Below are 14161 nucleotides of genomic sequence, written 5' to 3'. Positions count from 1 at the left end.
AAAAAACAAAGACAAGCGACGAGGCACAAAAAACATAATAAAACTATATACAAATAAAGAGGGAAAAACCCCGTCCCTCACAACCTCCCCAACTGAGATGCAAGCAAAACCCTGAATACAAAAAAACGTTTAGAGCAAAGCATGATAACTCTTACTCTGTGCTACCTGAGATGTGTGACCATTTAACTAGAGTAAGCCAAACATGCATAGATTGGTCCCCAGCAGAGTCTAAGGAAAACTAACCTCGGTTAAGAGAGGTTTAACAGCAATACAGATGGTAAAACTACGACTGAACCATGAAAACAGACGGATATTGGCATTAGAGGCGGCAACCTGGGTTGGAAATGAAAAAATAAAAAAAGAGAATGACATTCAAATGTCTATGAACCCAGCAAAGTTGGCTTCGGTAGCCAACCATTCGGCCTGCTAACTAGCCTGCTAAAAAGACCAGCTAACCAACCATTTGTTCCACACCATGCAATACAACAGCTGCTTTCACTTTCTTGTTGATGAAATCTGCCCGCTAAAGCCGGGTCCTCGAATTTGTGCGTGGAGCCGCCCGGTAAAGTCAGTCTCAGAACCGCAGGGTAGATGAGGCCGATCTTCACGCCCGGGGAGGCGTGTAGCTAGCGCTTCACAGCTCCAAAGCTAGACCGCTTCTTAGCCACAGTTGTGGTGTAGTCCGCAAATATCGAGACTCTTTTACCCTTATAGAGGAGAGGGGATGATTCTCCTCAGTATGTCATTGCGGACGTGAAAGAAATGCACCCTGATGACAAATGGTCGCAGGGGTCCTCCATCCCGGGGTCGGCTACGCAGAGTGCGGTGGGCCCGGTCTAGCTGTGGCTTCTCCTCCAGACCGAGCAGCTCCTGAAGCAGCTGGGCCATGAACTCCGTGGGTCTTGAGCCCTCCACTCCCTCCGGTATACCCAGGAGATGAATGTTGTTCCTCCGCATTCTACTTTCCATATCTTCGCATCTATTGTCGAGGTATGCCACCTTAGTTCTTAATGAGCTAATGCGAGTGCTGTGGTCTTTAGCACCTCGCTCCAACTCCGATAAGGCCACTCCGTGTGCGTCGAGCTTATTCTGTATACTCTCAATAGATTTTTTAAGCTCGACTTTGACCATTGATATCTCTGACCTGAGAATGGTAGAGAGAGAGTCAAATTTGCCGAAAATATGGGTTTTGAGGGTGCCTCTCACGGATTGTAGCATCTTCACAGTCAGTGTTTCCGTGGGGCCGGCGTTAGCAGCATCCGGTGGCGGGGGTGAATCAGGAGAGGGCGGGGGCTTGCTGCGGCCTGCTCTTGCAGACTCCGTTTTTGGCCGGATAGACAACTTTACAAACTTTAATTTCTAAAACTTGATCTGAATTGTTTAGCTGTCTCTCCATATGCCTGGCCAAACAGAAATATATACAATTTCGCAAGGTTAAATATATACATTTGGTCACATTTGGTAACTCAGGAGTGATAGGGAAATGCGTTCTACATCCTTGGCTTCCAACAGCGCCCCCCCCAATTTATTTGTATTTATTTACAGTTTTTCTCAGTCGCTTTGGTGCATTTTTCACATCATCCCTAACATGTGCAAAATAATAAGTGCATTTCTCAGAACAATTTGTACAAACTGCAATATACAATAGATATGTTTCTAAAGCTAGTCAGTCACTAAAAATCCTTAGTACATCTCTCAAAAGTAAATATTAATGCCAATGATCATGTCAGTGTCATCCAAATGATAAGTCATTGAGTCATTGTTCACGAACAAGGTCGTCAAAATGTTTAGGCATGTTGTCAATGTAACTGTGTACTTTGACAGTATTACCTGATGTAAACTTAGGCTACAGTTTGGATGGCAGTTACTGTATTGAAAATGCACAAGGCTGCACTTCTATGGCATATATCAATTTCAGCAGTACTATTTACATATTACTGTATGTGGGTTATTGATTGAAAGAGACAGGACAACCCAAGGGGCACAAATTATTTATTTTTTAAAGAAAGAAACACAGGAAACCACCCCTAAGGCACAACTTTGCCCGCAGCACTGTTGTGCTGCCTCTACATATCCAGACATTCCTGTCTGTCGGCCCACATATTCTCATCCACATCACACCTGATATTTTCCCTTCCAATGCAACGTGGAAAGAATCTTTTGGAATGCCTTAGCCATCCTCTACAGGTGTCTACAATGATGTCCTCACATGCTGCATCCATTGCAGCCAGCAGGGTCATCTGTGTGTGTGGCTGACGAACGTACACCTTCCACCTCCATGCTGAAAATAACTCCTCAATTGGGTTAAGGAATGGTGAATAAGTTGGGAGGAATTCTATGAGCATCCATCGGGTGGGTGACAAACCATTGCCTTATGATTTTTGATCGATGGAAACTCACATTATCACAAATGACCACATACTTTGGCAAATCCTCTCTAAACAAACCCCTCTCATCATCATGGATGAGAGCCCTGTAGAGAGTCGCTAAAAAGTTGAGTAGATGATGGGTGTTGTATGGCCCTATAAGGGGGATATGGGTTAGGATACCATGCTCCGAAATAGCAGCACACATGGTGATATTTCCTCCCCGTTGGCCTGGCAAATCCACAGTAGCTCAGTGACTGATGATATTCCGACCCCGCCTTCTGCATTTGGTCAGTTTGAAGCCAGCCTCATCCACGTATACAAAGTTGTGAGAGGGTTCACTTGATTCCAACTCCATTATACGCTATATCCCAGAACACACAGTTGAATTTGTTTTGGTAAGGAAGAGTGACAAAATGTACATATATTGCATGTTCCTTCCACAGCAATGGAAATGTGTGCAGTTTATGCTTACTGTACTATGTATCACTATAAAATGTTGCTGTAAAGTAGTTACATAGATATGTTTTACCTGTACATACTGGTACCGTAGCTCCTTAACTCTGTCCTCATTCCTTTGGAATGGTACACGGTACAGCTGTTTCATACTCATCTGGTTTCTATGCAGCACCCTGTCGATGGTTGAGATGCTAACCGTATGGATGTTTTCAAAGACTTCGTTATCTTCTGTAATGGCCCTTTGTATTTCCCTGAGTCTCATGGCATTGTTTGCTCGGTCCATGGTGCAAATAGCCTCCTCCTGTTGAGGTGTGAAAAGGCGTCCTCTGCCACCAGTTTGAGGTAATCTTGCAGTCCTATGTGGGGAAAAATGCAGTGATGCATGGCACACTTTCACATAGACAAAAACTATGCGAACACACATTTTACTGTAAAACATACAGGTGGGTGCATGCAAGGTGCAGTATGTATCTGTATAGAGTATATTTCTGTATGCTGTGAAATACAAGTGGACTACTGGAATATGAAGCATTGTAGGAAGTATACAGTATACTGCTTATATACAGTAACAGTGCACTGTACATTGGTGGACATACCCATTCTCTCTTCGAAACGTTTGAACTATTGAGGACACGGTTGATCTCCCAATATTCGGCGGCACCCTTCGACCCGCCTCAGCCATTGTAAGACCATGATTGACAACATGGTCTACAATAGTGTTTCTTATGTCATCAGATATGCGCCTATGTCCTCTTCTGCCTCTTCCTCTGTTTTGCCTTCCACCACGCATCCTTGCTCCTCTTCTTCCTCCGCTTGGCTGTTGACCCTGTTTGTTTCCTGGTCCATCCATTATTGAAAAATTACAACTCTGTGTTGTGGTCTGTCTATATATGCTTGCCAATTGATTCCTCATGAGATGCACCTTTGAGCAATTTAGACAACTGGTTGATTGTTGGTTGAACGAACACTTTACATTCCTTCATGAGTGAGGGTCAATTTCACCTGCACGATTCATCAATTCCTGTTTTTGTACAAAAAGTCTAATAGAAATGTGTAAAACTATGCTTGACAGTTTATGACAAATATTTCAACAATTTTGCATGTAGTGGCTTATGCAAGGAACTAATGCCTAGATGTTTTGAGGGGTAAGACTATTCAACAGAGAACCATCTACTATATTTTGATCAACATGACATGAGCAATTGATAATGTGGAAAAAAGCTGACACTTGTACATTATCAATTGCAATTTGTTCAAAGGAATAAGAAATTGCTTTAATTATGTGCATAAGTGACTAGATTATTTGGAATTTGTACAAGTAGTATCAAGAATTGCACTTTTGATCTAAGAAATGCACCAAAGCGACTGAGAAGAACTGTAACTAGGCAAGTCATTTAAGAACAAATTCCTATTTACAATGACAGCCTACCAAAAGGCAAAAGGCCTCCTGCGGGGACAGGGGCTGGGATTAAAACTTTAAAATAAAATATAAATATAGGACAAAACACACATCACGACAAGAGAGACAACACTACATAAAGAGAGACTTAAGACAACAACATAGCAAGGCAGCAACACATGACAACACAGCATGGTAGCAACACAACATGGTAGCAACACATCATGGTAGCAGCACAAAACAGTACAAACATTACTGGGCACAGACAACAGCACAAAGGGAAAGAAGCACACAAGCAGCCACAACTGTCAGTAAGAGTGTGCATGCTTGAGTCTTTGAATGAAGAGATTGAGATTTACATTACATTTAAGTCATTTAGCAGACGCTCTTATCCAGAGCGACTAACAAATTGGTGAATTCACCTTCTGACATCCAGTCAGAAGGTATAACTATCCAGTGTTTGTTGCAACTCGTTCCAGTCGCTAGCTGCAGCAAACTGAAAAGAGGAGCGACCCAGGGATGTGTGTGCTTTGGGGACCTTTAACAAAATGTGACTGGCAGAACAGGTGTTGTATTTGGAGGATGAGGGCTGCAGTAGATATCTCAGATAGGGGGAGTGAGGCCCAAGAGGGTTTTATAAATAAGCAGCAACTAGTGGATCTTGGGACGGGTATACAGAGGTGACCAGTTTACAGAGGCGTATAGAGTGCAGTGATGTGTCCTATAAGGAGCATTGGTGGCAAATCTGATGGCCGAATGGTAAAGACCATCTAGATGCTCGAGAGCACCCTTACCTGTCGACCTATAAATTATGTCTCCGTAATCTTACCCATTATTTTGCTACTATATATATATATATATATATATATATATATATATATATATATATATATAAAGAACCAAAGATAGACCATAGCCTATCGTTTTCAATAGGCGCAAATGAATCATAGTGGGCAGAACAAGCATAGAGGTGGCAGAGCCAAGCAAGAGCTAGCGAGATCCTATTGGCGCGTTGTTCTAGCATTATTTGCATATTTCCGTTAGGGAACGTCGACTCTGTGAAGTGCGCGTGGTTAATAACTGCGCTTTTAAATACTTTGGCAAATGGTAATGTCTACAAAACTTAGTCCACTGTGTTAGTAACATATTTTAGTTCTTGGGAGCAGAAAACTGTATTGAGATCAAATATTTAATCGATGAGAAAATTAGCAGAATTTCGGCCAAAATCCATATCGCTCAATCTTCTCCCACTGCCGGCCACTGGACTTCCTTTCATGACCATATTTGGTGGTGAGTGGACATGCCAACCGGATGCTTCAGATTGAAACATCTGGCTCATTGTTCTGTCTCTGGTACTAGTTTAAATCGCACCAGTTGCACAAAAGTAATGCTTCTCCGGTTGGTGTTGTATAGACACAACACCGCCCTCAAGTGGCTGGTGCAAAATATAACTCTTATTTTCTGGTTGAGAATTCAAACGCCTTTCGACAGGGACAAATTATGTCGCGGACGTAACGGTTTGAATTGGCTGTTCATTTCACAAGTTCTGGATCAACTGCTATATGATTCCCGTCGTGTTCTCAGCCAACAACGGGGAAAGATGCCACAGAAAACACTGGGATCCATTGTTGGTCTGCTTTGCACCGGGACCTGGTTGGTACAGGTAAGCGGCAGTTTGCTTTCATAGCGCTGTTGGCGCTTTCGACCAAGCCCGTGGATTGCAGCTGGAAGTAGGCCTTCTATTGTGCCTTTTTGTTTCCCCACAAAGGAACTTGGGCTCGCTAGCAACTCCAACTTTGCGTGACATCAGTTTGACCAAATCGTGTGTTTCTTGATATATTTACACAATGTTTATAGCTTGAAATACTTATACGATATTATCCGAAATCTTACCATCTACCAATTTAGCTGCAGCGCAACATCTTTCAAGACTAGCTGATAAACTAGCCACAGCTAAATATCTCGTTAGCCAACGTTAACGCTTTCAAACATTTGTAGACAATAGGGCGACATTTTGTTATACAGTAAGTTGCCACAATTTGAAGTATATAAAACAAATAAATAACATAAATTGCTGGCTGTTAGCTAAAACCCGTAAACAAACATAGCTAGCTAACATGCTAAATTACCAGTTAACGTTAGCTGGCTAACTGCGTTTTTCCTGTTGTTTATTTGTTGGCAGTGATGCATAGCTTGCTGTTACCGTCATTAACTACTGGCCAAACATGTTTAGTTAGCTTACCTCTGTAACGTTAGTACCTAGTTAAAAAGGTAGTTAGCTAACCTTTTAAAACTAATTTGTGAGGTCATTTGGTAGCTTCTACTATGACATTGTTGTATCATCCTGAAATGTCACTTAGCTAGCTATCACTGCAACACCTATTTTGATTTTCCGAACATTGAATGTGCCTACAATTTTCATCCCCAGTGAAAGTAGGTCTGTGCCTTTGCAGGCATGCTTTCTACAGTGTTTTGTGCAGTAAATGCCAATGTGAAGTTATGTCAAACAGTTGTGTATGCATAATACATAGCTTTCCTCATTTGTGTTTTGTAGGATGTCACTGAATAACATGCCTGTGTTTGTTTAGGGAAAGGAATTCTGTTTTGGAGTGAACAATGAGCAATACCGGTGTGAGATGGGCTACTGCTGCGGGGAGACAGAGTGCTGCACTTACTACTATGAGCTGTGGTGTATGTTCAGTGTCCTTTATTCTCTCCTTTTCTGGCACCACTCAGTCCCTCTTCCCCCGTTCCCATATTTATTTTCTGACGATATTTCCATGATTTATTCTTCATGATAGTAATCTCTGAATGTGTCACTTAGTTTTTTCTAGTCACTAATTTGACATGTTTTGGTGCTGAAATCAATAACGTTAAACCTAATTAACATAAGCTGAAATGATTTGGTGGAGAATGTAACTATGTGATTGTTTTGTGTAGGGTTCTGGCTGGTGTGGACCCTCATCATAATGCTGAGTTGCTGCTGTGCCTACCGTCACCGTCGGGTCAAGATGCGGCTGCAGCAGGAGCAGCGCCAGCGCGAAATCAGCCTTATGGCCTATCAGGGAGCTTCTAGTTCTTTCATCTCCCCTCCTCCCCTCAACTTGAGTGAGTCTTTTAAACCCCACGGGACACTTATTGCCCCCATCTGCACTGGGCTGGATGCCTCCAGACCCTACAGCCCTGAAATTACTTCACTTCTCCCTCTGAGTTAACTGTTTACAGTAACTAGGCCTGGTAGTTGGAGATGGTTCTTAGCAGATTCAGAACCATATCTGACAATTAGTGAATTAGTTTAACACCGGCTAACCCTATCTAGACTGGTAAGATGGTTGACTCCAGTGTGTTTTTTTGTTTTGTATTTACTCCCAGGGTTTTGGACAGACTGCAAGCTTCCTGACTATGAAGAGGTGGTGGGTCATCCCCGACTCCACCTCCGCCTTACTCTGAGATCCCCCCAGAGACCACCCCTCCTATCCTACTGCCCCCCATCCAATCAGAAGCTGCTGTGGTGCTGGAGCCCCCAACTGAGGACACTCCAAGAGAAGAGCATGCCGCTAGTTCCTCAGCAGACCAGGAATCCACATCTGCTCCCAGCAAATCAGAACGACCGGTGGAAGAGGAGCTGGTGACCCGGCGCAGGCATGTGACTGGCGACTCAGGGATCGAGGTGTGTGTGTGCCAACTGGACGAGAGCTCTGGGCCGGAAGAGGACGAGGAGCAGGTGTGTCAGGGGGCCAGGGGGGACTGCTGCTCTGCCTCTGAGCACCACCACATCAGGCACAAAGAGAGAACCCCAGGGCCTCAGCCCAAAGGCCAGACCGCCAGCACCGGAGACCGCCTGATCTGAGCTCCACCACCAACCACCCAGCGGCTGCTGCTGCTGCCGGATCTGCGCTTTAGGGAGGGAGTGCCCTTGTCATCATAACAATAACCCAGACACCACCAGCAAATGAAATGTCCCAAAACGACTCACCAAATGAACCAGGTTGTCCTGCTCTTTGACATGCTTGTCAGTTATGATCCATAAAATGACGCCAATGATGACAAAGTTTATTTAAAAGATGCTTAGTTTGGCTAACGGTTTAATTCTTTAATACCCATGGATGGTCCCTCATCTGCTTTGTTTAGTTCTTGCAATGGTGATGATGAAAATGCCAACTTCTAGAGATCTACCAAGTGGCAAGAAGAGGTGCTGATGCTGGTACAGAATTGACTACATCTACCCACCCACTTGTCCCTCACTCTCCCACGCAACTGTTTAGCCTGGACAACTTTTCCTTTGGTCCTTCTAACATTTCACCTCTGTGGGGACAGGGCAGGATGGCATACCACCATGGTCATCAATCCCTAGGCCAAAACATAAGATCATGCTACCAGACACAGTCCTGACCAGGGGATACAAACTGTTACGGATAGAACTTGTTTTGTTTTTGCAGGGGTTTGTGTGTGTGTGTGTGTACTGTGTAATCTAGGACACAGCTGCAAAGTGATGTCACCCCTGAGGTAATCTTGGCCTGCATCTGGTTTCCTTGTGGTGTGACAGCAGGGCTATTTGCATCCGGGGCGGCAGTGTAGCCTAGTGGTTAGAGCGTTGGACTAGTAACTGGAAGGTTGCGAGTTCAAACCCCCGAGCTGACAAGGTACAAATCTGTCGTTCTGCCCCTGAACAGGCAGTTAACCCACTGTTCCCAGGCCGTCATTGAAAATAAGAATTTGTTCTTAACTGACTTGCCTGGTTAAATAAAGGTTAAATAAATCCAGAGAAAAGGCTGGGAAGTGAAGATGTGCCTGTCTCTTATAGCGTCTTTCTGAACTGTGTCCCAATAACATCAGACTCCACCCCTCCTACACCCATCCCTCATGTCTCCACCAGTACTCCGGTCAACACTTGGCCAGACTGAAAGGTATTGAATGGACTGGAACGGATGTTTTGATGTGTGATTATCTGGTCTGACTGGCCAAGTGAACTGAAGACGTGACAATATCCCATCGCTGTGCCTGCAACTTGGTATCTATAAAAAGCATTGTGGTGGTCGACCGTGTATGTGTTTTCACAGACCGGCGGTGAAATAACGTGGTGGGGTCAGCAGCATTTTGAAGGACTGACAGTCTCACCGAGTGGTAAGGGGTATGTTGTTGGGAATAAAAGTACAAACCAGAGGGTGGGAAGACTGAAGTTTCAGCAGTGTAGTACTTTGTCCTGTATCATTTTCTTGTCTTTTTATTACTTCTCTAAAAACCTGCTTTAGCTGAGGCCACTATAACCCACATCAATGGCAAAGAATCTCTTATCCAAGGGATGCTGTGAGTGTGGAGTAGTGTAGTCTTATTTAGTGTATCCTCAGTGTCCTGGCCCCTGGTGTAAGTTAGTGCACTCAACTCACCAGGCTTTAGACCACTTTTCTTTAAAAAAAATGCACTGGGTTCTTGTTTAGAGGGCATGAGTAATTAATTTGTGTGTCTGTGTAGGTAGATGTGTGTTCTGATTCGTCCTGTCAGCAACAGTGTGTTTTCGGGCCCGTGTTTCATATAGTCTACTACTCCCAGGCCATTGGCCCCGAGCTGACAATGATGAATCACTGCTGTTTTTACCCAGCAGCAGCCGGAGTCTGATAGTGTCACTCCCTTTCCGCCACGAGTCCCCTGGCCGTGTGGGACTTGGACGGAGTGATCCAAGGTTTAAGTATAGACCCCATGTATCTAGTTTCATCATGTTATGACTTTGCACTGGGCCTGCAATGTGCTGTTGCATACGCCCTTGGCTTGCAGTGGTGTGAACATTGTAGAAGCAATGTGACAGATTTGTGTTGGTATTTTCCATTCAGTGGGATGGGTTTGGCTTTGCTGTTAGTGCAGCTGCACACTGTTATGATAAACCAGTGAAGTGCGTTGCTTGCCCAGCATGTGTCGAAGCACAGCCGTAGAATCGGGAGTGTTTTATTCTGCCGTTGCACCTAAAAAATAAGCACAAAAGTCCAGCTGTCTTGGGTGTGTTTTAAATGGCAGTGAAGATATGATAGTTCTATTATTTAGGGTATTGATTTGCTTTCATGCAGCACTTATTGATTAAGTAGGTTATGGACTGATGCACTGTTTATTATTTCACTGCTAATGAAAAAGGACAGACAAAGACATTCATTTCAACTATCAATAAGTTGTCTGTCTTCAAGTGTTAAGACTTGACACTATAAAAGTAACGCTGAGGATAGTCATGCACTCACAAAGACTCACCCGCTCACATTAGGACACTAACATGTTTTTGATAAGACACCATAAGTTGCCTTGGTAGGTTGCTAGGGAACAGACATGAGGCTCAAGGTGCACCACAACAGAGGGGTATCCTACGAAGCAGGTTTGATGAGTTGGCGAGATACCTTTGGTGAGTCCTGAGTTCAACTTGGGATAACCAGTCATACGAAAGTGGCTCACATAGAATCAGGAATTAGAATACTATGGTGGCTCAACTTTGAGCCAGGTACATTTCTATGGCAACGAATCCTTCAGCACTTACCTGCTCTGAGGTCGGCTAACTCCACTTATCATGAATGAAATGACTGGGCTGTGAGTTAAGGTCTATGAAATCAGATTCCCTCCCACTTGCAAAGATTGTGTCATCACCCCCTTTATTTGAGGGATATGAATGATTTTAAATATTATCCATGGTCGTAGTACAGAGGAAGCCTGTGCTGTAATGTGAAGCTAACTGAAGTTGGTTAGCTTTAGAACACCCTGAGTAGATCTAGCTTGCTTTGTAGGATACCCCTCAGAAGGCATATGAACACTCATTTTATGTGCTCCTTCTGAGGCATAAGTAGTTAGGGACAGGTTGACTAAATGTGTTTTGGCGTCTGTGTTTGAAGAGTAGGCGATTTATATTCCAGTCTTGTGCTTTGGAAGAAACCTAAAATGTTTTAGCCCCCCTCCCCCATGTTTGAAGCATGGTGTGCATAGTTTCTTCTAGTAGTCCAGAGGAGTCCTTTTTATACAGATGGAGTCCGAAGTGTAAAATTATCTCAGTCTGATGTATCGATTGGCTCAACTTATTCTAGACTGTGGTTATGAGTTGCAGGAAATGTATCCGAGTGAAACCACAAGACGAGATCATATGTTGTAAAAGCTGGCATGTAGAATAGGTAACATTTGTTTAGTCAGAACTCTTGTGTATCTGCTTCTCCCTGGTTCTGTGGTTATTTGATCACTTTTTTTCTCCTTCCCCACCCCCATTTTTCTTTAGTTATTATTGTATTTTTATTTCAAGGATATGATCTAGATAAGTTTGATATTTGAACTGACCTGAAAGGATGTTGAATTAGTACCAAACAAAATGATGTTAAGAAATCCTTTGTTTTAGTTTTTCTTGTACTCATCTGAGTTGTTTGTTTTTTGAATGGTTGGGGGGGAATGACAAATGTAGATGCTAAAGTGCATTTATTTTTATGCAATATAGATAAATTAAGATTATGACGTTGAGGGTGTTTCATGTTTCTGAAAAAGAAAATGGGGACCCATAGTTTCAGTCCCATTGCTCACTACTTACTGGGCAAACTCTTGTTTGGCTTTCACATGTTTACCTAGATAAAGGGCTATCAGTCAGTCATGGACAAACACCCATCCATTTCATTCATCTGCTCTGTAATTTTCCTCTTACCTACAGTTGCAGACACCGGCGATATGTGAACGTAATTCTTTGGACTTTTGTAGTATTCGTGTGAATAATGGCCGATTTGTATATTTTCAAGCATCTTTGGCCTTTTTGTTCTCTGTTCGCTTTTGTTTCAATGTTCACAGAGGCGCGTGAAGCTCTTATCCCTCGCTCGGTCTCTTCTATCTCTCAAACCCCACCCAGTCCCCTATGGCCTCTCACCATATACCAGCACAGAGGGCACAAGCTAGGATCAGTGTCAGGTTGGGTATGTGGCCACTGATGAGGTAACTAGCCCCAGGTGTGATTAGTGATGGGGGCTTTAGCCATGGCTCATTGCATCCCTCTAGACCATGAGACACCCCCCCCCCCTCCTCCGGGGGCCCGACCATACCGAGCATGGTAACAGAAACTGTGGCAACCCACACCAATGTTTGTCTTTGTGAGATGGGGTTTTGCCTCTGCATATATCATCCTTAAGATCATGCAGACACAATTATCTTTTGAGATTGTTTGCCTGTATCTAAATTATCACTGTACTCAACCCACACGTTGTCTCATACACGCGATCCTATTGTCATGAATAGAAAACATTCTTTTTTTTAATGGGCATCAGTATTTGGCATCTTTCAGAATCTACCATTAGCACCAGTGCCATCAGTTGTCTGTTTCATTTACCTTGCTCACTACACCAAAGGCCTCCTTTCACCCTAAATTGTTCCTCTTTTCTGCTCCACGCTCCTCTGTAATGTACTGTAACTGACTAGCCTATGCAAAAAAAACAAACCCATTGATATGCTGCAATAACTCTTCTGTGTGGTTGCCAGTACATGCAATATTACTCTCAGTACATGTCGCAAGTGTACCTCAGTTGATTTTTTTGTTTTTATTGCTACTATGGTGTGTTTTGTGTGTATGCTTTGAAAGTAAATGTGTATATCTACATGTTACCTCTTGGTGGGTTGGGGAGTAAAGATAAAGCCATTCTAGTTAATTTTGTCTTTTGTTTCTGTTAGTCTTTAGTGACATGGATAGAAGTACAGTCTGCTGTCATTCTGATCTGCTAAGAATATTACTCCTGCTTATTATGAAGAAAAAATACATCTGTTTAACTTGTGTAAACTAAAGGAGTGTTTTGAATTATATTTAGTTGTATTAATACTATTTAATCTCTCCTCAGAATAATATTATTCTGTTGGTCCTGTGGGTACCTTTGCCATTGTTCCACCCCTTGTGTGTTGCGCTGTCATGGTGTATTTGTAAACAGTGAGATGGCTTGTTTTTATTGTATTTGAGACATTTTCAGTGACTACTTAATGGTTGCCTTCTCTCCTTGATTGCCCAACCTTTTCATATAGAAGATAGTGAATGTGACCTTTTATCAAGTATGGAAGCAAATCTAATCCCAGTGCTAGATAACCGAGTGGAGAAAATGATCAGGTCTCTTAAATGGGTTGTTTAGGGTACACCTCCGCTAGCCCAGGAGTTTGTTTTAGATGATCTCTCACTAAGGGGTGGGTTGCACTTGTAATCATACATCACCAAGGCAACAATGTACTCACAACATAATCTAAGGAGGCTCTGTTTAACCAACATGAAACCCAGATGTTTCTTTCATTTCTCCCTCAACCATAGATAATGTCAGGCGGATGTCGATGTTGTGGCTGATGCATATGTAGAAAGACTTTGCAAAAACAAACACCCACGCTAGAGAAGGAACCGGTCGACCATAATCACAGACCCTTTCGTGTTCTTTTTTCCTTTTCCTATCTCGATCAAAAAAAGTGTAGGGAAAAAAAACACTAAAATTTGTGGTACATTTGAATGCTTTGGTTTAGTTGGGGGTCTGCTGTGTACTGTTGGGTAATTTGGATTTTATTTTTGTATAATAAAACAAACATTGGCACTGTTGTTTGGCTCTGACTTTGTTGAATGCCGTACTGTTTCTCAAGCCTATAGTGTTGACATTGATGGACTAGCTGAGGGCATAACCTACTCCACTCAGCCGGAGTGGCCCCACACAGGCATCTGAAGCAGTTGAGATATTGATCTGGAGGAGGAGCACAGAAGGGCAGTGTGAGATGGTGCCTGAAGCATGCGGCTGTCATTATTGATGAGTACCCCAAGGCATGGCCTCTTAACCTGCCCTTCTTTAAGGACAAAGACAGTCACATATAATAGTCCCACTTTGCCTGACATACCTGGGGTAAAGCTTCAAGTTAATGAGTGCAGAGCAAGCAGACCTTGTGTTTTATCATGATATACAATCACATGACTTGTGAAGAGTATAAT

The 14161-nt window shown here is 43.1% G+C and overlaps 1 protein-coding gene across 1 annotated transcript; it reads left to right on the top strand.

Annotated features, from left to right (window-relative positions):
• Positions 1 to 5628: 5628 nt before the first annotated feature.
• Positions 5629 to 13780, top strand: wbp1 (WW domain binding protein 1). The gene is given in 5 exon segments (XM_064942788.1): positions 5629 to 5887; positions 6813 to 6915; positions 7165 to 7332; positions 7597 to 7644; positions 7647 to 13780. Coding segments are annotated over 5 exon segments (810 nt in total). The 5' UTR covers positions 5629 to 5824; the 3' UTR covers positions 8075 to 13780.
• The last annotated feature ends 381 nt before the right edge of the window (positions 13781 to 14161 follow it).

The sequence above is a fragment of the Oncorhynchus masou genome, chromosome 28, assembly GCF_036934945.1.
Source record: "Oncorhynchus masou masou isolate Uvic2021 chromosome 28, UVic_Omas_1.1, whole genome shotgun sequence".
NCBI lineage: Eukaryota > Metazoa > Chordata > Actinopteri > Salmoniformes > Salmonidae > Oncorhynchus > Oncorhynchus masou.
The sequence above is the reverse complement of the archived record's forward strand: the minus strand, read 5'-3'. Positions and strand labels throughout refer to the sequence as shown.